This window comes from Pinus tabuliformis, chromosome 7 (genome assembly GCF_031772625.1).
Source record: "Pinus tabuliformis cultivar Carrire ecotype Pingquan chromosome 7, CPIR1, whole genome shotgun sequence".
Classification (NCBI taxonomy): Eukaryota; Viridiplantae; Streptophyta; class Pinopsida; order Pinales; family Pinaceae; genus Pinus; species Pinus tabuliformis.
Window position 1 is genome coordinate 550,581,887 of NC_142293.1, and position 25,294 is coordinate 550,607,180.

The window sequence follows — 25,294 nt, forward strand, 5'->3', positions numbered from 1 at the left end:
AGCAAGCACAATCACTATCGCTGGAACCTCGGTGCCACGATATTTCCCAATCACTTTCCCGGCCAACAACTGGGTAGCAACGTGGACTGCCTTATCTGAAATACTATCAATAACGTACCCTCACTGCCCCTTCACAAGCTTATATTTCTTTTTCAAGGTTTCTATCAGTGTTACATCGCCACTCTTATCGACAATTTCCCTGCGGTCTCTTCCTTTGCAGGGAAGCTGTGAGATATTATGAACGACTTCAGCTGTGATGCAGACAGGTTTTCCAATCCATAATATTCCATCATGTACCAAACAAAGCAACTGTTTGATGACCAACATTGTCATAGGGGGCCAGAGAAAGTGGGGAATTCACAAGAGACAGAGCAACCCAGCTTTGTCCACCTTTTGCAGCAACTTCTTTGGCTGAAGTGTCGTAACCATCCCTTCCGTATTTTGCTCCATGAGCTAGGCAGTCACTAAATGGGGAAATTTTGTTGTATCTACAAGGTCCCAGTCTTCAAATTTCATTGTCAAAATGTGGCCAATCACCGAGCTTCCAACTAGAACCTCTTTTGGAAGGGACGAGGTGATGAGTATATTATCGACATCATCTAGATTGTTAAGGACCTTAGCCTTTCCTTTGCTTGGGGGCACATACTTAGGTCGTCGCACTGGCTGGATAGTATCCTAGTCGGGGTTTAGTTCTTCGACATATGTTGGAGAGCCCTCTTCCTCCTCGTCGTTTTCAAGTGTAACAGTTTTTCCCTTTTCTTCCATTGTGAGCTTGCTTAAGTGCAAATTTTGCGACGACCTTATTACTGGTCCTGGTATCTGAGGGTCCTTGTTGGTCTGCGGTGTCCTAGGTGATTTAGGGAGTTCGGCTATCTGTGGCAGGGGATTCTGTGGACTCTCCTTGGTAGGGTTTATCAACCTAAGGAATGACTCTCAGTATTCCTTTGGCAGTGACTGAAACCACGGGCTTTCCTCGATTAGTTTTTCATCCATCTAGCTCTTCTCGGTTGGAACCCAGGGCATCTTATTCTTCAATTGATCAAACTTTGTTTTGTTCTCCTTTCCTTGCATGCTATATATGATTTCAAATTCAAAGTCGGTTGTTCACCCTCCTCGTGGCTCATTAATGCGATGTTGGTGATTACCCTTATGCCTTACTTGCCCGACACCCGCTCCTACATGTCTTAATTGGGATATCTTATCATGAACAGTATCTGCAACGGTCACCTTCCATCCCTCCCCTATAGCAGTGCAACCCCTAGTGTGCGGATGTGTGCTCTATAGGTAACTGGTCTTGCGTGCCGCGGCTACATCGCGCAGCTTTCCTGCAGCCTGTTTTATAGTCTCGTGGCCTCTTCCAACTGTGTGGGGTGTCGAGATTGGGGCTCCTACGAATAGTCAAGTGGGATCACCTGTCATGCAAGCCTTTCGCGGCCCTACTAGGCTAGGCTACAAGCATCATTCGTGTTCCATTGAGTCTGAGATTGTATTACGGTCTGTGCTTCCTTGTTCCCTAGGGTACAGTCGCAACCATGTTAGCAGGGTCACGGCTTGTCCTAGTAGCGTAGGAGAGATGATCATGTCTAGTTCCTTCATTAGCTCTTTCGTGTGGCCCATGTGGGTGAGTTCTAATTTTATTTTTTCAATTTCTTCATCTAGCCTTGCACTTTTCTCTCAGAGTCTGGCCCATGTTTCTTCTAACTCGCAAAGTTTCATTTTGCCATGCCGAATGACTTCCCATAGCTGTTGAATCTGTTCGCGCAGGTCTTTGTGTTTAGGGTGCACTGTAGGGACACTGGCCCGCCCAGTCGTGGATAGAGTTCTCTTAGCATACTCTGCTCTGTGTATGGTCTTATGAGCCCAGCTGCCCCTTTTTACACATAGATTTAGGTGGGTCAGCGATTGCACCTCATGCAACCCTAGCCTTTGTGGTGGATGAATGACCTCCCTGCTCTAGCGTGGTAGCTGCGCTCATCCTTTAATCCTTACATGGAACCACCTTTTACTTCTTAGCCTTGTCTGTGCATACCACCTCGATGTGCGTAGCACTCCTTTCGACGCACTAAGCTGCTTCTAGGCTACGATGGGAGTGCCAAGGTTGAAAAACTGCCCTTCATCTGTAGTGTCGTTATCTGTTGGCCATTGTCTTACTTTAGTGGTAATGCTTCGCAATGACATAACCATCATGTTATAGCTGAGTGTTGTGACTTCGTGCAATCGATTCTGCCATTGTTCAATCTCCTCATCCGAATCCGAGGTGCAGGAACTATTGCACTCCCATGAGATTCTTCCATCCTCTGTGGGATTCACCCGGTCCTAATCTTATGCTGTTATCTGGTAGATGCAGTGTAGTTCATTGTCACTGTCCTCATTGCGCACAAGTTCGGTATAGAGCTCTCCTTTAGCTGGGTCCAGCATAACTATTACCCATAGTGACTTCTTTTCGAACGTCATTTTCTGTCTTTTTAGGTTAATGACCCTATTCATGTCCATGGTCCAATCGATTCCAAGCAATGCAAGCTAGGGATTACCATCATCAAAAATTTCTATTACCTTGAAGTTGATCTGCATACTTACACCTTCAATGTCTACTATCACCCCCTTCAGTCAGGCCATTAGTAAGATCTTTTGTTGGTTAGCCATCCTTAGTTGAATCGGAGACCATTATAGTGTGGGCCTACCCATGTGTTCCCACGTTTGCTTAAGTAATATGTTCGCATCCGAGCCTAAATCCATAACGACTTGTTCCATCTCGTATTCACCGATTTGCACTGTCATTCTCATCTCTCGCCCGATGCGCAAAGCATGTCTTCCTAGTTTCTGGACTACGCGCGGCTTGCTCGTCCCAGTGCACTTAGTGATCAGCTTCTATAATCCTTTAACGGCTTTACTATCGTGCAACAACTTCATGCCGATTTTTAAAAAGGTAGTAATCATGGAGGGGTCCATTCTTGGCTCAAGTGGGTCCCTCCTACCTGGAGTAGAGACTTCTGTGAAGCTCTTCAGGGCTTCCTTTGATGTCCTCCTTCCTTGTTCCACCTCAAATTCAAATTCCCTTAGAGGGGCATCGTGCCCCTTGACATCTGCTACGAACTCTTTCTGCGCATCTCCTCCTATGTTGGTGCCACTCCTTAATACCATGTTTATGCTGGGGTCCTCTTCACATGGTTCTGATCTCATAATTTGGACATTTTGAGTTGGGGTGGGCTATAATACTCCCTTCTCACACATCTGGGAAAATAACATCAGACAATCTATCATTTCATGGTCAAACTGCTCACAATATGGAGAAGAGATCATGGTCGGGCTAGTGCAGTGACGAGCATAGTGTCTTGGCCCTCCACAGTTATAACAAATCTACTGTCCACGCCCTTGCCTAGGCGCCATTCCTCTTCCTCGGCCACGTAAGTGAAATCCCCTGTGTGGCCCTATGGCTGCGTCGAAACCTCAAGCTTCAATCTGCACTTGGTAGGCTGAGGTCCTTTACATCATTAAGTCATAACTTCGACACGTTCACTTGTCATGACCCACTTATCTACAAAAGTTGCAATACATTTGTTGCACGGTCTAGGTATACCTCTGCAATAGGTGGCAATTATTCATTACGTGTTTTCCAAACACTTGACAAATCGCACACCAGAGCACATGTGGCACACTTGGCCCTGCTTGTACCTCCAGCTTTAATCGTATCACCCCCCCCATCAAATAGTTCACAAAGACGGAGAAGTGGTCCTTGTTGTGTCCTTGACTCTTGCATTTAATGCAGCCTACCTCTGTGTGCACCTCCAGTTAGGGCATCCTTTCTTGATTCAAGCTTTGCATTTCTAAGCTCAAGTTTTGTAGTTGCACGTGGATTTGCTGAACTCCCAACCCTAGATCCTGTATTGGAGTTTCATGCAACCTCATTGTTGTCTCTAATGCTTCAGCTTGGGTTGAGATCTTTTGTTGTGACAGAGCCGTCCTCAGATGTGGGGTCAATGATGCCACAAACAAACCGTAGTGCTACGCATCTGACAGTGTCATGTTCGCCTCGCGGATGGTGCTTTTCAATCTCTGATCCAGATCCCACGGGATTTCACCAGGAAACATTGTGATCTCCTTGAACCCAATAACTGACTATGCTTCTGATTTTGGTTGACCAAATTCTTTGTTTAATGCATCCTCGATTGCTGCCATATAGACCTTATCACAAACTAGAACCGACCTGGCTCCTCATTTCCTACACCCTTAAATATCGGTAGCTAAACTATGCTTGCCATCCCAACTTTTGGTGGCGATGGGGGTGGGGTCGATGTCGGTGTAGATGGATTGGATGTAGGTGAAACAGGTGGTGGCGTGGATGGAGGTGGTATGAGCGAAAAGTGGACCTTAATTAACTTGACTACACTTCTTAGCAAGAACCTTGCGAGCTCCTCCTCACTCTCCCGTGAGATAGAAACCAAAGGATTGTTCTTACCCCTCCTATTCCTCGATAACCTCTTCTGCTCCACATTATGCTAGACACCAATAAATGCGCATAATCTATTTTTCACACAACAACATTTTAATCCAAGTATTCAACGATTTGATATACTTACCCCATGGTACTTGGAGAAATTGCCTTTCTGCTTCACTATAACTCACGGTTGTATCTATCACGAACTCAGTGATAAACCCTCCTATTACCCGATCCAACCAGTGATCTACTGCACGTGTGATTTTATCTTCAGTGGCTTCTAGCCTGTGCACCAGTTCCAGAGTCCACACAATATGATGATCTAGTCTGCACCTTCTCACGCTGTCAGCTAACCTCGCGATCCACACGTACAACTCTATCGGAAATGTCGCGAAGAAGATCTTGTGGATATCTGTGTATATGTAGTGGTCCAACCATTCTTCCTCCGTTATCCATGGGTTTCTGTTTTCCTGAACCACAAACTCGTGGAGCTTCAGATCCAACCACTCTTCATGCTATTTCTTTGTAGGGTTCCAGTGTTCTGACATTAGACATCCCTTAAGCAGATCCTGATCACGGCAACGGAACCATTTGTTGGCTTATATGGGCCTGACCCTGGCCGCGAAGATTTATTTAGCCAAACAAATCCCGCAGCTACCGGCCCTTTCAGCAACAATCCACAGAGCGCAGACTAAGGTCTCACCCGAGGTAGTAGGGGAGGGTGCTGGAAATAGGCTTCCACACCCTTGGGATGTCTTGATGTGGCTTGGACGGTTCGCGCGCCGCTCTGTCACCACACGCTGCTCTATCCCCATGCGCCACTTTGCTTCTGTGCAGATTCGGAACAGGGATATTCCTTAATACTTATTACTTAATGAGGTATTATAGATCAAATCTACTTGTTACGGTCTTTAAGCAAACATTTAATCAGGATAACCTGTGCGTGCATTCAAAAGGGATATAGATTTGCATATACCCATAACATAAGCATAAGGATACAGATCCAATAGAAATGTCAACCATCAATTAATCAGATCCACAATAGTTTAGATTTAACACAATATTTTCGGAACCAACTTATCTTTATTCAATTCCTTCGTCAATACAACCAGATCTGCCCTGTGCACTCAGCTGCAGGGGTCTGCGCACACAGCTGCCGACTCTACTAGGCCTCTGCACACGGAAGTACGAAGCCTCTATCTACCCACCAATACCCTCAACTCAGAATTACTGACGCACATACAATCTTTATAGACCCATAGCACTATGATTCATCCAAACCCAAAAAAATTGCCTTCTACCCTTAGAGCCTCGTTCTATTTATACATTTCCATGGTCCGCTGACCATGGCAGTCTGACTCACTTCCTATTATTCTACGTTATCTTTGGGTGGACAACACTTTGACTAGACTTATTACAATTCACTCTCCACGCACTTTGTGGAGTCCTTTACCATATCTTTTTCCAAAATTATGGGCTTGTGAGCCCAAAATCTTGTTACGTGGGCCCTTTGCTACCCAACATGCAGTCTTCACACTTTATTATGTTGTCACCTGTGTTTTGAATGGGTTTCCTTTATCTCTTGCATCTGCAAGTTCTGCTATAATCTCTAAGAACTTCCCAAAAGCTCTTCTACAGTTCACTGTTGTAATTTGGTGCAAACTTCATTCATTAACATGCTACTATTTTCATACCTCTATAATCTTAAATCTTCATAAGCATAACATCTCTTCGCAGGAAATTGCTTCCTTTTCCTCCTCTGATACCAAAAATGGTTCAACCCTAAGGCTGCCACATGCTCTAACCAACTTATCAGGACTTAAAATTCCCCTCATGGCCCCTTTAAAGCTTCAGCCCACATATATATGTATCAGAAGCGTTTTATACAGTTAAAACCCCAGGACCATACCTTTTATTGAAATACACAGAAACATAGAGATTACCGGGGAAATTCTGCCCTTCTATGCTTAACCGGGCTCCAATAAACACTATACCTATGTTCATAACCTTATCGATTCACACATCACCTCTGTACCATTGTTTTATCATAATATCGCTATCGCAAACCATCGCAAGCTCATATATACTGGGATATCTGAATACGCAGAAATAGATTGGAAACTACACAAAAACATTTGTTTTTACCTTTTCCTATTGGTGCACTTACTATACGTCAAAGTCAACGTGACAAGCATTTGTGACTATTGATCTAGAGCGATGAGATCTAACGGTCCATATCAATTCACCTTATCGGTGACTGGAGATCCCAATGGCCCCATATATCGGCACTGGCACATAGTGGAGGTTCGATGCGATAATGTTAATTGTTATCAACATTTACAACATACCCAATGTAATATATGACACCTCCATTCCAAAACCACGATGCGATATGTCGCAATCGACAATCGAAAAAGGTTCAGTTCTTGGCCTTTGACACACCACCACTGCGATGCTCTGACGCGATATATATGCCAGACCCAATAGTGCTCAAAGCCTCCATGTATAAAATTTCAAGTCCGCCACATAGTTACGCTAAGTGTTTTAGCACAGGTTTCCAGTGTAAATGGTTTTCGGCGATATAATAAATAAATACAAAGGGGCGATGTGGTTTGGGGTTCTACGGACTCGATAACAATCAAAATCTCTATTTAAAGGATTTGAGATCCAGATTCTCAATCCAACTGTGTTTTACGCCCAATACTTAATGTATTTGGGTTTTCTTCCTTCCAAACCAGTACAATGGAACGCACCTGCCAAACGATTCTTTAACATAGTAATTCCATTAAAAAGCATGGAAAACACAGGCCTACATCAATATGATCTAAATACAGAGAAAAAAACAAGCCTTCAAGGCCTCCATGGGCGAATTACATAATAATACATGCAATATTGATTATTCATAGTAAACAAATAACAGAGCCTTTGGCCTTGCCCAGATTACACATTAAACAGCTGTGCCACAAAAGCAATACAATCATTTACATAGTTCTTCTCTCAAAATCAATCCTCTATGTTCAAAACATAAATACAAAGCTATATTTTGGTTCTCTGCCCTCTCTAGCCCGATCATTCTATTTAGCGGCCTTTTTCCTCCTATGCGGCCTGTAGGATTACAAATGCCTCGATTCCCCTCTCTCCGTCTCTCCTCTCGCATCCTTCAGAAAACAAGGAAATTGCATATATGTCATCCCTAATAGTTTCCTTCCACAAATCAAGGACTAAACTCTACATTTAGAATCAAATCCTATCCTAATCTGAACAAGCTAAACTATTTGGCTTGATCTCGAAGCAGGGAGGATCATTTGCCATTTTATTGCCGATTCTGTTCAGAATTAGGAAATAATTAATTACTTACATTTATTTGAAATTAATACAAATAAAACAACCAAGTCTTCCTCCAAACTTGCATTAGCCATAACATGTGACCACTCCATCACATTGCTGGCTAGGCCTAGGTGCTCCTGCATCAATATATTTCTTCAAGTTTTACATTTAAAACAAGTTTGTGTCTTGAGATATTTGCTCCCAATTAACTTTAGGTAGATCAAAATTTAAAATCAATCTATATTGATACTATTATTAGCTTATATATATACACACACCATCTTTTCAATTCCTTAACTTTTTAATATTGTAATGTTTCATTAAATATTATTTTTTATATTGTAGTTTCTAATGAAAAATCTCAAGCATAGAATCTAATCAAAATATTTTGTTTCAGTTTGTTATGAAAATGTCATTTAACACTGCATTTTTCCCTCTAACATTGTATCTACATTTTCTCATAAAACTAACTTTAAATAAATATTTTAATGCATACCATACTTATCAATATCAATGGTATCACATATAGACAATCCTCTACCACCATTATCTCATAAATAGCTTTTATTTCATACCATTTTTCATTATAAGTTTCATTATAAATTCATGGTTTAATATAAATCTAATTTCTAACATATATTTTAATACATATCATAATTATCACATAATCATAAATACGTTATAAAACCCATTTATGTCCCATGCACCTTTCATTTGAAACTAGGTTTCCATTTATATTGATTGGAGAAATTTCCAGCGACCTACTCTTGATAATTACTGCGAAGAAACATTCACGACTTCACATATAGGTTCAATTGCTTATATTTTTGAAAATTACTATGAAGAATCATTCATGACTTCACATATAGATTCAATTGCTTATCCTCATCAAAACATTCTATATAACTTTCTGTGGGTGGTGTTGATCTGCTAGTCATCAAAACTTTCTATATTGCTTTTAGTGGGTGGTGTTGATCCGCTAGTCCGTTTAACATCTAGAAAACTAAGAAAATTTCAACGAGATCTTGTGCGTAAATATGTTGTATTTTTTTGTATGATTAAATAACAATTTACCAGCATAATAATGCGATGCTCGTACGTTGCATTCAATTATCTTTTAATGGCAGTGAATATCAAGCTTTTATTTGATATTGGCTCCTCTATTTCTGGATATAGATATAGATTTTCATGGTGGCTTGTCTGTTTCTAGTGATTTTTATTTATTATAATTTTATAATATTTCATTATTTGAAAAACAAAAAATAAATTTTCATATTAAATGATATTTAAAAAATAAAAATATTCGTGGAAGAATAGACCAAAACTTTTCAATTTGTGGAGCTTTTTCTATTTATGAACAATTCTAGCAACAAAAATCTATATATCTTAATAAAGAGATTTATAACAAAAATCTATATACCTTAATAAAGAGATTTATAACACAATGAAGTATGATATTAAAATTGTAATTAACTACATTTTTTGATAAGATATTTTTAAGTGATTAAAATTTTTATTTTTTTAACAGTAACGGATATCTTTTATTATAAAAATCTGGTTTGACCAAGGTCAAAAACGCCCCAGTTTTACAAAGTATTCCTTTCTATTTTCCCGCCTAGGGGGTTCTGCAAGCTGACACCTCTCCTCTGCGCGGCTTGGGGACAAGGATTTTCGTGGCTTTGTCTGGAACCGCAAGCCTGAGAAACGACACCTCTCAGGACTCTGCGCATTTCCGTCATAGGAACAAGGATTGCCGAGGATTTATCTGAAGCTGCTGAAGATCTTGGCACGTATTTTGCTGTCCACTGTAGACTGGAACCCTCCAAGCGAGCCCAATGGCGTCGGCAGAGCCCTGTCCAGCAGTATTCGTTTGTGTAGTCCTCCACCGTTCCTTTTCTGAGTGCAGTAGCGTGACAAAGTCCAACTGATTTTTTAGATGAGATGCATATGCCTTGGAATTTTCTACGACCAGTAACTGTAATTTGTCAATGACTTCACATCTTTGTGCAGCTTGCAGATATTTGTCTCATTGATGAACCAAATGCCTACTTAGATTCTGAACTTTGTTTTTCATGCCAAGAAGACAGCTTTTGAGCATGATTTTATAATGGCAGCATACTTGGCAGACAGGGTCTTAGTATTACTGCCCATGCTCCGCAGAGTCTACAAACAGGAATGGTCCTCTTGCTATCAGTAAAATTCTATCATTTGCATTAACCATGATCCGGCTATTGATAGATCTGATTTTATATAGAAATTCCAAGCCTCCATCTTTTCCAGCTGCTGCTTCCTTATGAGAATATATTCGCTAAGGAGTAAGTTCCCCAAATTTTACCTGTACACCTCTTGCTGAGCCCTGTATCAGATGATGTGCCGGAGATTCAGTCTTGTTCCTCTCATGCTTGTTCAGTGTGGTGTGATCCTTGCTTTCTGCTTCTTATTCTGATCTGCCCTTTAGCTAAGATATGCTATGTGACTTAGCGCTGTTACCATTGTAGTTTAGAGTTCCCGGTTCTAATAGGCAACCTTTGTTTGCCATTTCATCTGCCTCCTTATTCAGACTTCTGAGGATGTGATAAATTTTGTAGGAGGTGAAGTCTTGCAGGATTAGCTTCAGCCTATTCAGAGACTTATTGAGGATTGCATTGCTGAACTGGTCATCTGCATTGATCTTCCTAATGAGGATTTCGGAGTCTCCGAATGCTTGCCAGTCTTTGATGCCTTTATCCTGCACTATTTGGCAGGCTTTTGTGAGGGCGAGGAGCTCTGCCTGATTGTTTGTGGAAATGCCAAGCCCCCAGCAGAAATGGACCTTACTGAGATTGTCTGCAAAGTATATGACTCCACCAGCTCCCGCAACCCCCGGATTTCCTTTGGAGGCTCCGTCAAAGAAGATTGAAGTTGTATTTTGCTTCTTCCACCAGTTCTGGAAAGCTGCTTCAGATTCTCTGATTTTCCATGAAGGAGAGGGGAGGGGAGGGGGAAGGGAGAGGGCTTTGCAAGAGGGATGAGGGCTGTGGAGGTTCAGCCAAGCCTTTTCAGAGGGGAGAAGGGAGGAGTCAGAGAAATGGGAGTGCTGGAGGACGGATTCTATGAGGAGGGCTTTAGCAATTGAGGCGGTCTTAGCAGGAGAGCGAGGGGAGTTATTGAAAATTAAATCATTCCGCGCCAGCCAAATTTCCCAGCTTACAAATTTAGGAATGGAAAGCCATATGTGAATCCACAAGGATTTATTTGGAATGGGATGAGGATAGTGATGAATCCATTCAGAAAAGAGAACAGCAATGGAGCTGTGATGGGGCGGGGAGACGGGCAGACCAAGAAGGGTTAATGTCCATACTTCTTTGGCAAAAACGCAGTCCATGAACAGGTGGGGGGCTGTTTCTCCTGAGTTCCTGCACAATGCACATCTATGAGGCCCAACAAAGTTTCGTTTTGCCAAGTTGTCCCCAGTGAGCTGCTTATTCTGAATGAGGGTCCAAAAGAAGAAATTGACTTTGGGTAGTCCCTTGGCACTCCATACCTGTTTCCAGAACGATGGCGTTCTCAGGCTGTCTTTTTTGATCTGCAGGGCAGAGTAACCCAAGGATGGCGTATAAAACCCAGTTTCACCCCACCCCCATCTGTCAGCGATATTGCGGTGTAACGGCGCTGCATTTAAGAGCAGTGATTTGAGTATTTCAGTTTGGTGTTGAAACTGCGCTGGCACTGGAGGGATCGCCCATTCGATCCAATTTCCTTTGCTGTCCCACTCAGAGATATCTTTCAACTTTCTTATTCCTGCATCGTGAAGCCAGTTTCTGATGTCCCGGATTTCTGCATGGGAGTTGAGAGGAGGGTTGTTCATGATGCGGTCTTTCCAGAGAAGGGTCTTCTCCCCATTGCCCGGGATGCGGTATAGATGTTTACTGAAACTGCTTATGCTTTTCCTGCAGAGATTCCAGGTGAGAGTGTCTGCTGAAGTATTATTTGCTGACAGATGCCTGAGGGAGATCCCCTGCGCATATTTTGAGATGAACATTTCACTGACCTGATGTGAAGGATCTGAGTATATTTTCCACAGAAGCTTGCATCCAAGTAGCAGATTAGAGAGAGTAGGATCTCTGATCTGGAGCCCACCATCGAGAGTTGGCCACTTGACTAGTTCCCAGTTTGCCAGATGAATTTTATTGTGATTGCCTCTGCCTCCTTTCCAGAGAAAGTCTCGTAGAAGACAGGAGATCTGATCCGTAATGTGTTTCGGGGCCAGAAGAAAGGAGGCTTGATATATGGGAAGAGCAGATAAGACGGATTTAAGAAGGATAATTTTTCCTCCCTTGGTTAGCCAATAACCTCCCCAGGAAGTGATCTTGTCTTTAATTTTGCTTATGATGCCATGCCACAAAGATCTGTTATTGACTCCGGTTGTAAGGGGTAAGCCGAGATATTTGATGCTGTCCCATTGTGCGAAGCACTCAAATCCAAGGATCCGGGCTATATTATTGAGATTATGTTGGCTCACATTCCATCCGAAGATCGAGCTCTTTCTGTTATTTATAACGGCTCCTGAAGCTCTACAGTAACATTTTAAAACAACATTGAAATTAGCTGCGATGTTAGTAGAGGCTCCTCCTAGAAGAATGGAGTCATCTGCAAATAAAGCATGATTTATTGGGTTTAGATCATTTGCGATTCGGATTCCTGGGAGTTCTCCTGTGTTCATTTCCGCAGCCAGCTTCCTGCTAAGAGTATCTGCCATGAGAATGTACAAGAAAGGTGAGAGTGGACAGCCTTGCCTTAATCCGCGCTGAGCTTGAAAGAAGGATGTTGGGCGTCCATTAACCATGGGGGCGATCCAGGGGCATGAGATGCAAGCTTTGATAAGATTGATGAACTGGGTAGGAAAGCCAAAGGATTGTAGGACTTTGAGAAGAAAGGAATGGTTGACTCTATCGAATGCGTTAGCCATATCAAGCTTGATCAGCATCCCCTTCTCTTTCCTCTGTTTGCTGGAATGGATGGCTTCCTGCACTTGGATGATATTGTCCAAGATATGTCTGCCTTTGACAAAACCCCCTTGGGCATTGGATATCAGCTTGTCCAGAAGGGGTTTAATTCTATTTGCCAGAATCTTGGACAGAATTTTATAGGAGGCATTGCATAGGGAGATGGGCCTAAACCTGTTGAATGTTTCCGGGTTGGCCTCTTTTGGTATCAGAGCGAGAAAGGTGGAGTTGGTGCCTCCCCCAATCTTGGCTTTCCCAAAGAAACCTTGTATCATTTTCAGCAAGTCTATTTTGATGATGTCCCAGCAGACTTTGAAGAAATGTATTGTAAAACCATCTGGCCCAGGGGCCTTATCTGGTTCCATTGCCCAAATAACCTTGATGATTTCTTCTTCAGAAACTGGTTTCAGTAAAGCCTGATTGTCTTCATGGGTGATGAGGTGGGGAATATGAGAGAGAAGATCCTCAATGTCTTCTTTGCTTCCTTCATGCCTTGTGCCATATAGATTTTTGAAATGGTTTTCAGCTGCAATTTTTATTTGATCAAATTTATTATAGATCTGCCCTTCATCATTTTTAATCTCAGTGATATGATTCCGAGATAGGCGGGCTTTGTATTGTCGGTGGAAAAAGGCAGTATTTCGGTCTCCTGCCTTTAGCCAGAGGCTGCGAGATTTAAGTCTCCAGTGCTCTTCTTCCCTTCTGCAGGATTGGTGGATGTTTCTTTGGAAGGTCGCTTCTTTATTTAAAATTTCCGGGGTAATGTTGAGCCCTTCGATATCGATTTGCAAGGTTTCTAGCTGCTGAACATCGAGTTTTCTCTACTGGCTGGTGGGGTTATGGATTTTCCTTAGCCACTCTTTTAGAGCTTTTTTGGTGGCTTTTAATTTTTGCTCCCAAACAAAACTTGGGGATCCGTTGATGGGGATATCCCAAGCTGATTGGATCGTGTCCTTGAACCCTGCTTTTTCAATCCAAAGAGGACTGAATTTGAAAGGAATGGGGCCAAGATCTTCTTCGGGAGCCAAAAGGAGTTGGATTGGCTTGTGATCCGAGGAGAGCTTGGGGAGAATTTTTGTTGATATGAGAATCTTTTCCATCAGCAGGGAACTTTGAATTAGAAATCTGTCCAGCCGGGCAGCGATGTGGTCAGACCCAGATCTGTTGTTGGTCCAAGTATATTTGCCTCTCACCGGGGCAAAATCAAGTAGATCCCTCTGCTGCATTATTTCCTCTACCAATGGGAGCAACTGATCTCTGCTGCTGTTTCCCCCCCTTTTTTCTTTTGGCTTCATGACTAAGTTGAGATCTCCTCCCAGGACAATGTTGTTTAGGGGGTGTTGATCTAAGAAGGCCGAAAGAGTATTCCAACAGTCTCTTTTTTCTACATAATTTACTGGAACATATAAATTGAATAAAGCTATAGTTAACTTACTTTCTAAATGCTTGAGCTCCGTGAAGATCCAGTGCTGGGTCTCATGGGAGTTTGATAGGTGGAACTGATCTTCCGACCAGAGAGTTGCAACGCCCCCCGAGGTTCCCCTTGAGCTGACTGCTATGCCATCGTTCTTCTTCCATTTAGATTTGCTGATATCCTTGAGGGCTCGCCCATCGATTTTGGTCTCTTGGAGCAAGAGGATGTCTGAGGGTTCTATTTTCATCAGATCTTTGACGGCTTCAATTTTTGGTTGGGTCCCCAGACCTCTACAGTTCCAAGAGACTATACGCATTATTTACCTGGCGAGGGATTTGGGATTCCTCCCTTGGTGGATCTTCCTCTAGTATTTCGTCCTATAGTCATCTCTATTGTGGACTGGCTTCCTTGCATTTTGAGTCGCTCTGCCTCCTCCTCCCTGGCTGCTTTGTGGGTCTTCCTGCCTGCTTTCTTTGAGGGTCTCTCATAGGTCTCTTCATCTGAGGAGTCTGGTGGATCTGGCAATTTTTTCTTCTTTATTATATCTGCATACGAAAGCCTGGAGGGGCTGTCCTGAGGAGAGCCGGGCGATGCATCTCCGCCTCGCTCTGTATTTGTCTGTGGATCTTCGACCTGTGCTGGATTGTTCATATCCGTTTCTGGGGGTTCTGATGGAGAGGCTTCTTCAGTGCTTGGGATCTCATTCGGTTGCTGTTGTGTTTCAATTTCTTTGCTGGCTTTTCCTTGATCATTCCATTTTGTGGTAATTTACCTGTTGCTTTTGCATGACCCGTTTTCTGAATTGTAGTCCATTGATCTCCTTTGTGGGGGTGGCTCTGATCTTCCGTTTTTTTCTTGCAATTTTTTGCAAAGTGGCCATAGTCGTGGCAGTGTCTGCATTTGAAGGGGATCTGCTCGTAATCCAGCTCTTGGATATGTGACCATCCTGCCACAATAATTTTTATTGCTTCGGGTAGGCCTTCTTCCAGATCTACTTCCACACATATTCGAGCACATGAATATTGATCTTTCCTTGCGGCCTGATCAATGTATTTGCCAAGGGAGTTGCCGATGATTTGGAGAGATTTCTGACTCCAGCAGTGCAGGGGAAGATGGGGAAGCCGCACCCAAACTGGAACCGCAGAAGGAACATCTTGGGTCGGGTCGAAATCTGGAGACCATTTGTTTAAATATAGTCCCTGTGGCCCCATGAAGTATGGCCCGTTCCTGAAAATAAGACTTCGATCTTCTGCTGATTCAAAGACAAATACAAAGAAACCTTTACCTACAAAATAAGATTTAATTCCCTCCTTGATCAGAGGGGTCCAGTTTCTCTTGATCCAGTTTTCTACAGATTTGGGCGAAGGCCAGAGACCGGTAAACTGCCCTATGAGCCCTCTATCAGCTAGATTCAGAGCTGAGCGGCAGGTTTCTTCCTCAGGGAGGGCCACCGAGGGAATGTATTCTTTTCTCTTAACGAATTTCTGTTGTTGAGCAGATGGTGGGCGTTTGTTGCATGCATCAATAATTTTTTGAAATTCTATAACTTCTGGAGGGAGGGGGGGAGGATCCGCCTCCCCTTCACTGGGCATGGCTGCCAAGATCCGCAGCTGCAGATCGCAGCGCCAGCACGGGGCGGCGCAGGGGCTAGGTCAATCGCAGTCCCGGGAGCTTCCTCTGTAATCGCCGCAGCCAATCGAAAAATTTTGTCCGTTTGCAATCGAAGTGATTAAAATTTTAAATAGGGAGGAAAGTACAATTTGATAAACTTAATAATAGAGAAGACGAAATTCATTTATGTATTAATTATTTCTCTTTAATATGACTACTTATCATTTTTTTTTTGGGTTAGAGGAGTGTCTATTCAAACGAACTTAAGTTTGAAATATGTATTTGTTCATTGTTTAGATATAGCTTTGCTTTTGTGACTAAGAAATTTAGTCAAAGTTAGAAATTTACCATGTTAACTTTAGAGACATTTTTGACATTGTATAAAAAGTATCTTATCTTATCCATAAGCTTAATGGATCTTTCTTTTTAATTTAAATGACTAATAGGATGGAAGTAAGAGGTGTTCTAATAAAGCTTCCATATCAATGAAATGTTAGTATCATATGATGTGTACCTAGTGATTAATTGCAATCATCAATATGTTGGAAGTAAAACTTGATAAGTTCTCAATTATAATAGACAAGGTTTGTTTTGGTGAGTTTTTTGTTTGGAAGATATTATGAAAGAGTAGTTGGATAGAAAATTTATTAGTAAACCACAAAAGTGTCTAAACAAGTAACATAAACAACCATGTATTTGATAGTGGGATCCAAATATGAAATGATATTCTAATTCCTAAGTAATAGGTTTGATAAATGAGACTAATGTTTCTAGTTTATGAAAAAAAAAATTCTAAAGTAGATTCCTTATATGTATGTAAAATATTCAGCATAGCATACATCACCTAGACATAACAAGGGGTATAATAAATTTCACAATATTTGCTACTTATAATATCTGGTAAAAATAAGATATCCTTTTTTTTCATCATGTTAGAAATGTTGAGAGAGATGATGAGAGATAACAATTAGACACGCAAATCACACACATTGTATTTTATTGATATCAACGGTTACATATTTATAGTATATAGATCACTGACTATCACATGTCTAGATCACAACTACAACTCATACATAGGAAACAACTTCTTCTAGATTGACGCTTGGGAACTCACCATGAAAACTCACAACAACACATGGAAGCATTACTTCCAATACCCTCCCTTAATTATTGTATAGAAAAAATTGAAAGCACATATTACAATAAAATGGATAATCTTTGTTTGACTGGTATTCATCAACACTCACATCCATTCTAGTATCTCAGAAGCACCGCTCTTTCACCACCACATCTTTGAGCTATCACTTGACCTCCATTTAAAACGTAACCTCCTCTAGCCATCATTGATGAACTTTGCAAGATCAAATATATTGACACATCGGCTCGTCGCGACTTCCACAATAAGAACCATCAAGTAATGAACCATGCTATTAACCAACCACCATATGTCAGATATTGTTATTTCGGCTATGCGTTAATTTCTAGGCTGGAGGTCAAGATACTGAATATGTTCAAAAGTTGATCAAACAACTTGACCTTACTAAAACACAAGAATTGATGCTTTAGACATCGAGGATTCTAGTTTAAGAACCACCAACCCTTTTTATAACCATTAAAAAGACACAAGAATTGATTTTTCAGATACTAGGGCTTCTAGTTTAAGAACCACCAACCTCTTTTATAACCAATAATAACACACACCAACCACCAAAATGTACAGAGACAAAATCAATGATTGTAGTTTATTAATCTGTGTAGATTAATAGCTTTCATATTGGTATTTTCCATCAGATCTGCAATGGTTGGATCTCAATCTCTGGATAAAAGATACTATAATATTTTATTAGTTCAAATCTAGTAGGAGAAATGCTAGCGTTCCACCTACATGCCGCAGTTGTACATCTTGCAATATTTGATAATCTCGATAACCACCATTTAAACATGTATACATTACTCTCAATTTTAGATCCACACTAGATCAAACCAAATCTATGCTGATCCGGCTTCTTCACAAGTAGATCTCCTCTTCTTTTACAATAAATTATCCATAATGGAACTTCGCACGACAACATCAACATTGTATCTTTGCAATTCTCCTTTGCATGCAACTATCCACAATCCACGCAAAATTCAAATATTCACACAAACAATAGATCAAACACTCCATTAATCTAATCTATGTACACAGGAGTATCATGGATAAAATTGCATGATCCCATCCCCTTTCATGAGAGAGTCAAGGCAGATACCATGTTAGAAATATGGAGAGAGATGATCAAAGAGAAAAATTAGACACATAAATCGCACACACTATATTTTATTGATCTCAATGGTTACATATTTATAGTATATAAATAACTGACTAGACACGTCTAGATCACAACTACAACTCATACATAGGAAACAACTTCTTCAATATTGATGCTTGGGAAATCACAATGAAAACTCACAACAACACATGGAATCATTACTTTCAATATATCATGCACATTACTATTAGTTGGGACTCATGGTGATAATTACGTACACCTCACTTCAAATCCTATCTAGGCTTGCTGGTATGTTTTACAGGTCATCATTTCATGTTAGTAGGCATTTTCTTGGAATTAAGACTATGTGATCCTTGTGGAAGAAATGACCTTATGTTTTGGTTATTAATTCTAACAAATACAAGATACAGGAAGGATCGTTTTTCTTAGAATGATATCTTAGTAGGTTTTATTAATAAAAAAGGATTAATTTAAAAAATAGAAGTATTATTTAAATGTCGTGAATTCTTGCATTATATAATTGGTTTTCAAGGAAATCCTTATGGATTTCCACATTCTTATGTAGCTCTATGAAAGGAAATAAAATCATTTTTATTTATGTTAAGGTCCCTAAGAAAATACCTTGAAGGATTCTCAGGGATTCTCCTCTATGATGTGGTAATCCCTATTAGACTAAAATCTTCCTAATAAACCTCCCATATTATACAACAATAAACGCCTATCAGGCAAAAGTGTCGGTATTAGAAACCCCATGTAATAGGATACTAGAAAAAATGTTGTACACTTTCTTTGATATTTTGAGACATAATGCACTTAAATTGTCCATATAAATTTTTATTTTAGTGATTATCTTAAGATGACACTTTATTTGAGAGTCTATGTCAAAAAATGTTTCAAATGGTTGATCCACTTTCATATTTTCATTCACCATTGTTTCTTAGCCTACCTAGAATCCTCTTCCATCTTACTTCAATAACCCATTTTTGAATACATGTTCTAGATGATATGTTATTTCTCAAATTTAAATTATATTATTCATCCTTAAATGTAACATACCTCACCTCATTTTTTTTCTATTTATGGTCATATAGATTTTTCTAGTAACTAATTTCTTACCTCTCCTATTTGGAGATCTCTTACTATATTTCCTTTCCATGTACATTATTTAGGTTAGTTGTATTATTTTATTCACTTAAGTGTGTTGAGTCTGTATTTGACTTTCTTAACAGTGTCTCTTTTAAAATACTTTTTTCCTTAAATACTTTTCTCCTTTAGGTTTCAATTAACACTAGTTGATATGGTCATGAATTTATTTAATTTACAACATTAGCCCCATTACACCTTACTCTTGGAGAATAATCTCAATAAGGGATTCAAATCGAGTGGAGAAAAATACCTCTAAGCCTTCATTATACAATGTGGGTATCATTAAATATATGGCTATCTTTCCATGTGAAGCACAATTACACCATATGATTTTTTACTTCTTGAATAAATAATGACACCACTACCTACTCAATTTTGCTAAGTATTACACCTTTGCACATCATATATTATATCAATTTAAAATGCTGCATGATTATACCTTAACATATACAATGTAATTACCTTTGTGTTACCTTTATACCTTTGTATAACATTTAGAGATTATGTGTGTAGGATAGGTTTTATTGTTGGTTTGGTTATTGATGCACCTGACTTAATGGAGGAAGGCCATGTCATGGCTTGCAATGTGAAATTCACATGGAGTGGAAATTGCACACCTTTTCTACACTTAAGATCTACGTCTAATATCTAAGAGTCGAAAATGGATAATATTCATCAATGAATAACCCTATCTTCAAACTTTACAATAAATTTTTTTTCTTCAGTTTGTTTCCTTTAGGGACCAGAGCAACATGCCACCTCGTTTGAATGTAATAATTTTGGTGTCAATTTATCGTTGAGGTTTTTACGGATGACCCTTAGAGGTTGCCTTGGGTATCATACTAATTTTTTTTTGCATTCATTCTAGTAATTTAAGACTGGTTTGTATTAGCTTGTCCCTTCCAATTTGTTTTTATTTTCTATGAGAATTTTTTTGTGTCTTTTGCCCCATTTCTGCAGTTGTGCTAGTCCAATCACTTCTATATGGATTTTTCCTCTCATTCACTAGGATGATTACAATGAAGAGCTTGAGAAGCTCATATAATTGCCACGTAAAAAAATTCTTATTCATTTTAGTATCAACATTTGTAAATGTATGTTAAATGTTTGAAGAAGTTTCCTTCAATTTGTAATTTATTCTTCCAATTACCAGAGTACCCTACTTTGCTAGTTGTTATGGGTCGACTTAGTCGACTCTGCATCTAATAAAATTTAGAAATCCTTCTTGTTTATAAAACCATTTATAATCGTCGATGAGTTCCTTTTGAAATAAATATAAGACTCATACCATTCCCAAATCCCCATTTATGTGTGAAAATGTTTGACCCTTCTCAGGAAGGGTATAATCTTCATTGTTTTTTTTTAATTCTTAGAGTAAGTGTCATAGTGTTATGAAATTACTCACTCTTGACTAAAACATTGTCTAGTTACATTAAGAGTTTAGCTAGAACTATAGTCAAAAGAACTTTAGCTTCAGCACTTTAAATTTTTCAGTTTTTTTTTAGTGTTTCAAGAATCATTATAACTAATTTGACTGGATTTTCTTTGCACGTCAGTTTTTAGAGGTGACCTCCCAAGCGACCCCTTCAAGTATTTGGGCACAACCTCTTCTAATTTCATACTATTTACCTCTTGATTCTCTACATTTCTAATATAATCACATTCTCATTGTTTTCATGACAAGTATGGGTTGGAGAGTGGGATTTAACTTGCAACACATTTTGGATTCTTGTGTTATGGTCAATTTATGGACTAATAATGGTTGTACATTCTAGGTTGCAACTTTCTTGCTTCACCCAAAAGCCTTAGAAATGGCTACATGCTCTTCTTGGTTTGTTGCCTCACGGTTTCTATTGTTTCAACCCTATCAAGGTTTTGATATCTTGTACAAACACAAGTTATTAAAGCCATTAATGGATTACCAGTGTGTAAACATTTGTATTCATCTATGGGTTTTTATAATCTATTAACTCCATTGAGTCATTAAATTTTGTAATAGAAGATAATATTCAAACAATTTTTTTTGAACTTCAATGAAATGAGTTTGGCTAATGGATCCATTTGATTATTTAATATTTACTTCACATAGCCCATGTCATGTACAAGGATATATGATAGAGTAGTTATAATTGTTCTTTCTATTTATTTCATGGTGGATGTTCATGAAGCAATGGTTACAATAAAATTTTTATTACATATCACATAGAGTTTATCCATCTACATGGTTTTTTTTTTCACAATAGAAATCTAGATAATTAGTAGTATATCCCTAATTTTTTATGTTTATTAATATGAAAGATTTTGTTTTTCAATAAAGGACTATGTCCTACCTATTTATACGAGTTGTTTTCTTACATATTTTTATTATAAAAAAAATTGAAACTTCATTTAGGATTTTCTTAATGAAATCCCCTTTATTTAGTTTTCTTATATTTATTTAACTCTTACACTCTCTAATATATTATTTCAATTCCTTTAGCCTTTGTACATAAGTTGAAAAGTATAATTATATTAAGTATATCTGCATAAAGTTTTATATGTGTGTGGATGCTAACACTCATTGTAATTGAACTCCCAATCAAAAGAATTTGTAGATTAGTTTACTGGAATACATAATGTATTCCATGTTTCCTTACGTGTCCAATTAATTTAGTTAAAATTACTTATTATAGTTATTCCTTGGACCGTTACAGCTCATATATATCCCTCTTTCCTGTTGTCTAGTATATGCATGTAATCATTATGCTTTGGTAATGATATAGAGATATAATCAAAGAATTTATATTTTTAACAATATTTACCCATTTAGTCTCATTCTACAATGATAGATGAAAGAAGTACTTCCAATTCTTACCATTCTAAGACGTAGTTACTATGTTAGTCAACTCATGATTTTTGGTTAGACTTACAAACTAGGGAAATGGCTACTAATATATCTCATAGTAGTCAAGTCATTTTTATAGAATGGATTCTTTTTAGTTTAGCTATATGTTTTAAAATAATAATCATTCCAATAGATCAACTTAATAAATAGTTAGCTAAGCCATGAACACAATTTCTCAATCTCATCCTTCCATTCTATCCATGCATTCATTCTATTTTCTTCCATCCCAGATTATAATATTATTTAATTTAATCATCTATATTCATTCTATGCAAGCATGCTTTATTTTATTTTTAGTGAATCCATTTACATAAACTGATGATAGCCCATTTTCCTAATTAGTTATCCAGTTTATATCTATATATATACATGGAAGTAGTGAATTATCTATAATTCATTCATATTTGCAATTTATAACTAACATGAAACATCTACACTATATTATTACTCTACCCATATTTCTCAATAATCTGCTTATAAAAGGTTAAGATATGCATACATCTAACAATCATTCACTTAATTTTACTTAGAGCTTCGATCTTCATTCTACATTCTAAACACGTTCTAATGTAACAATAAGATACAGTAGAATATATATTTGTGCAAACAAAAACTAATAATAAGTATGATAAACTTAAGTACCAATAAGATACAGTAGAATAGATATTTGTGCAAACAAAAACTAATAATAAGTATGATAAACTTAAGTACGAATAGTCTTCACCATTATTCCATAGATATTATTGAACACTTTAGAATCATAAATAATAATTAAATAGAATTTAATTTAACTATCATCATAATAAACAATAAGACTTAGACAAAATTTAATCTTAGATCTGAGACTTTTGTGAGCCATATTGTGGATAAATTTCTTTTGGAGTAATCACATCGTTAGACTTTGTTCGACTTTTCAAACAAGCCAATGTGGTTCATCCTCACGACAAGGAGAAAGAAATAAGGGTGCATCATTGCCCAAAGTTAGCCTTTGAAAACTAGCCATTGGAAGATAGTCAAACAAGTAAATAAAATATTGAAATCGCCATAATTATTGGAATTGAAATCCTGCGTGGATATGTATTACAGGATCAAATATCAGCATAGTTGCAAAAGAAGACGATGAAGAACTACAGGGCGTTACACACCTTTACCCCTATTTGTGTTTTTTTATTTGTTTCTGTCGCTATTATCTCTACCAGCGGATATGATATAGATACAGGCGATCTGCCAACGCCTGTGGATGGGTTCTCATGAACATTTTACAACGAGACTTGCCCAGATTTGGAGTCCATTGTTAACGCAACACTACAACAGGTGCTGGAGGCCGATATCACCCAACCTGCAGGATTGTTGAGAGTTCATTTTCACGATTGTTTTGTGCAGGTAAGCAGATATTTAGCTTCGTTACTTAGCTGGGTAATTGTGAGCCTTGAGCCTCGAGATTTTAGTTATGTTTTGTCTCTTTTGTTTAGGTTATGAGCCGTGCTTTTGTTTTAAAAACGATATAGCGGATTCATTGACTATACTAGAGTTATTTGATGGCGCTTTTAAATTTAAAGTGCGTTCTTCGTTTTAATCTTCCCAAACTTATTTATAGAATGATATAAAGTTTTCAATAAGTCTTTGATGAATTTTTTTTTATTAGTTAAGATTTATACACCTGAGTGTGAAACAGCCTTATACTAAAGTGTATTGGGTAGGTATATATATGTTTACGTTTATTAAAAATATTATTAAAATATAAATATAAGAATTGAGGTTAGACTATGAGTTTTGAGTGTCACTTAAAATTGTTTTTATTTGGGTAAGGGTTTATCTTCTTCAAAAGATACAGGAACATGTTAACAGCCCAAGATCAAAGGTATTTGGGTACAGGTTAACCACCCAAAACCTAGAGGTATCTAGCAGGATTGAAAGCCTCTACTCTTAAAATGTAGTTTTCTTAAAATAGCAATTATAAGTCACCATTTTCCTAAAATAAAAGAGATAAGTTACCCTGCATTAAGAGATAACAACGCTTAATAGTTGTTCCTACTATTAGTAGTTATCATTGGTTTTCCCAATCATAAGTTTTCCAAAGAAATTGATATCAAATTTATTTTAAATTTGAATATATATAGAAATTTTTCTAATTATTATATTTTTAATAATCCCATATCTTAATATATTTCAGTTAACTTATATTTTTAATATATATTTTATATTTTATTAATTTTTTTCCAAAAATTTAATAAAATTAATAAATAAAATTGCTTCAACTTCTTCTACACTAATTTCTCATTTTTATTGGATGTAAAGAAGCATATTAATAGTGAAAATCTAGAGGCACGTGAATGAAAGAAAGTTTAGTTGCAATGATAAATTTTACCACTATTTAAAAATAAATTACACAATAATTTCTTTTTATTTTAGAATATTATTATAATAGTGTTTAAGATGCATATTTTTCTTTCAATCAAATTTGATAAATATATTTTTATTGTATTTTTATTTAAAATATAATTAAAAAATATACGAAATTATGTATAATTAACTTAATATTATCGAATTATATATTAAAATGTTTTGCTTTATTTGAATAATTATAGAAATGATTCGTATTTTTTATTTAAATTTAATTATATTAAATGTATGACCGAAATAAGTCTTATTCTTAACCAATTTATTAAATTTATAATTAATATAATTTTTAACCAAAATACTATATATATATATAGATTTTAGATTACACATATTAAATGTGGAAGAAATAGTATCTTTAACTAATTTATTAAATTTAATTTTTTTTTAATTATTATTATTTTGATTATTATTGTTTATTAGATTATAAATATAATTTTTTTAATTATTAAAATGTAGATTATAGATTTAAATTTTAGAAAATATATGTAATGATTTGTTATATTCTATTTTCTCTAATATTTTGTTAAATTTATACAAAATCTCAGTACATACAAAATTTATTATAAATATCTATACAAAGTTGTGTTAAATTTATACATATTTATATCTATTGAATTTTTTTTTGGTACATGTTTATATATAGGGGAAATATTTATACATGTTAAATTTATTGTAAATACACAACTTTGTAAATATTTATATCTATTCCAGATAGATTGCAGATTTTGAAATTATGCATTTATCCTGATTTGGATAAAACCATACTTATTCATTATGAATATCACCCATCGAATAAAGAAAGAACAGTTTTTTGAG

At 37.7% G+C, this 25,294-nt stretch overlaps 1 protein-coding gene and 1 pseudogene across 1 annotated transcript; one reads left to right on the plus strand and one right to left on the minus strand.

The window, feature by feature from the left end:
• The window catches only part of LOC149248536 (peroxidase 12-like), a 277,343-nt pseudogene that overhangs the window by 201,359 nt on the left and 50,690 nt on the right, over window positions 1-25,294 (plus strand).
• LOC149248539 (uncharacterized) lies at window positions 9,349-14,812 on the minus strand. Its single transcript, XM_089450379.1, has 3 exons — window positions 14,485-14,812; window positions 10,253-13,396; window positions 9,349-9,737 (listed from the first exon to the last, which is right to left on the minus strand). The coding sequence occupies exons 1-3, from the start codon at window positions 14,810-14,812 to the stop codon at window positions 9,349-9,351; spliced, it is 3,861 nt and encodes a 1,286-aa protein (XP_089306505.1).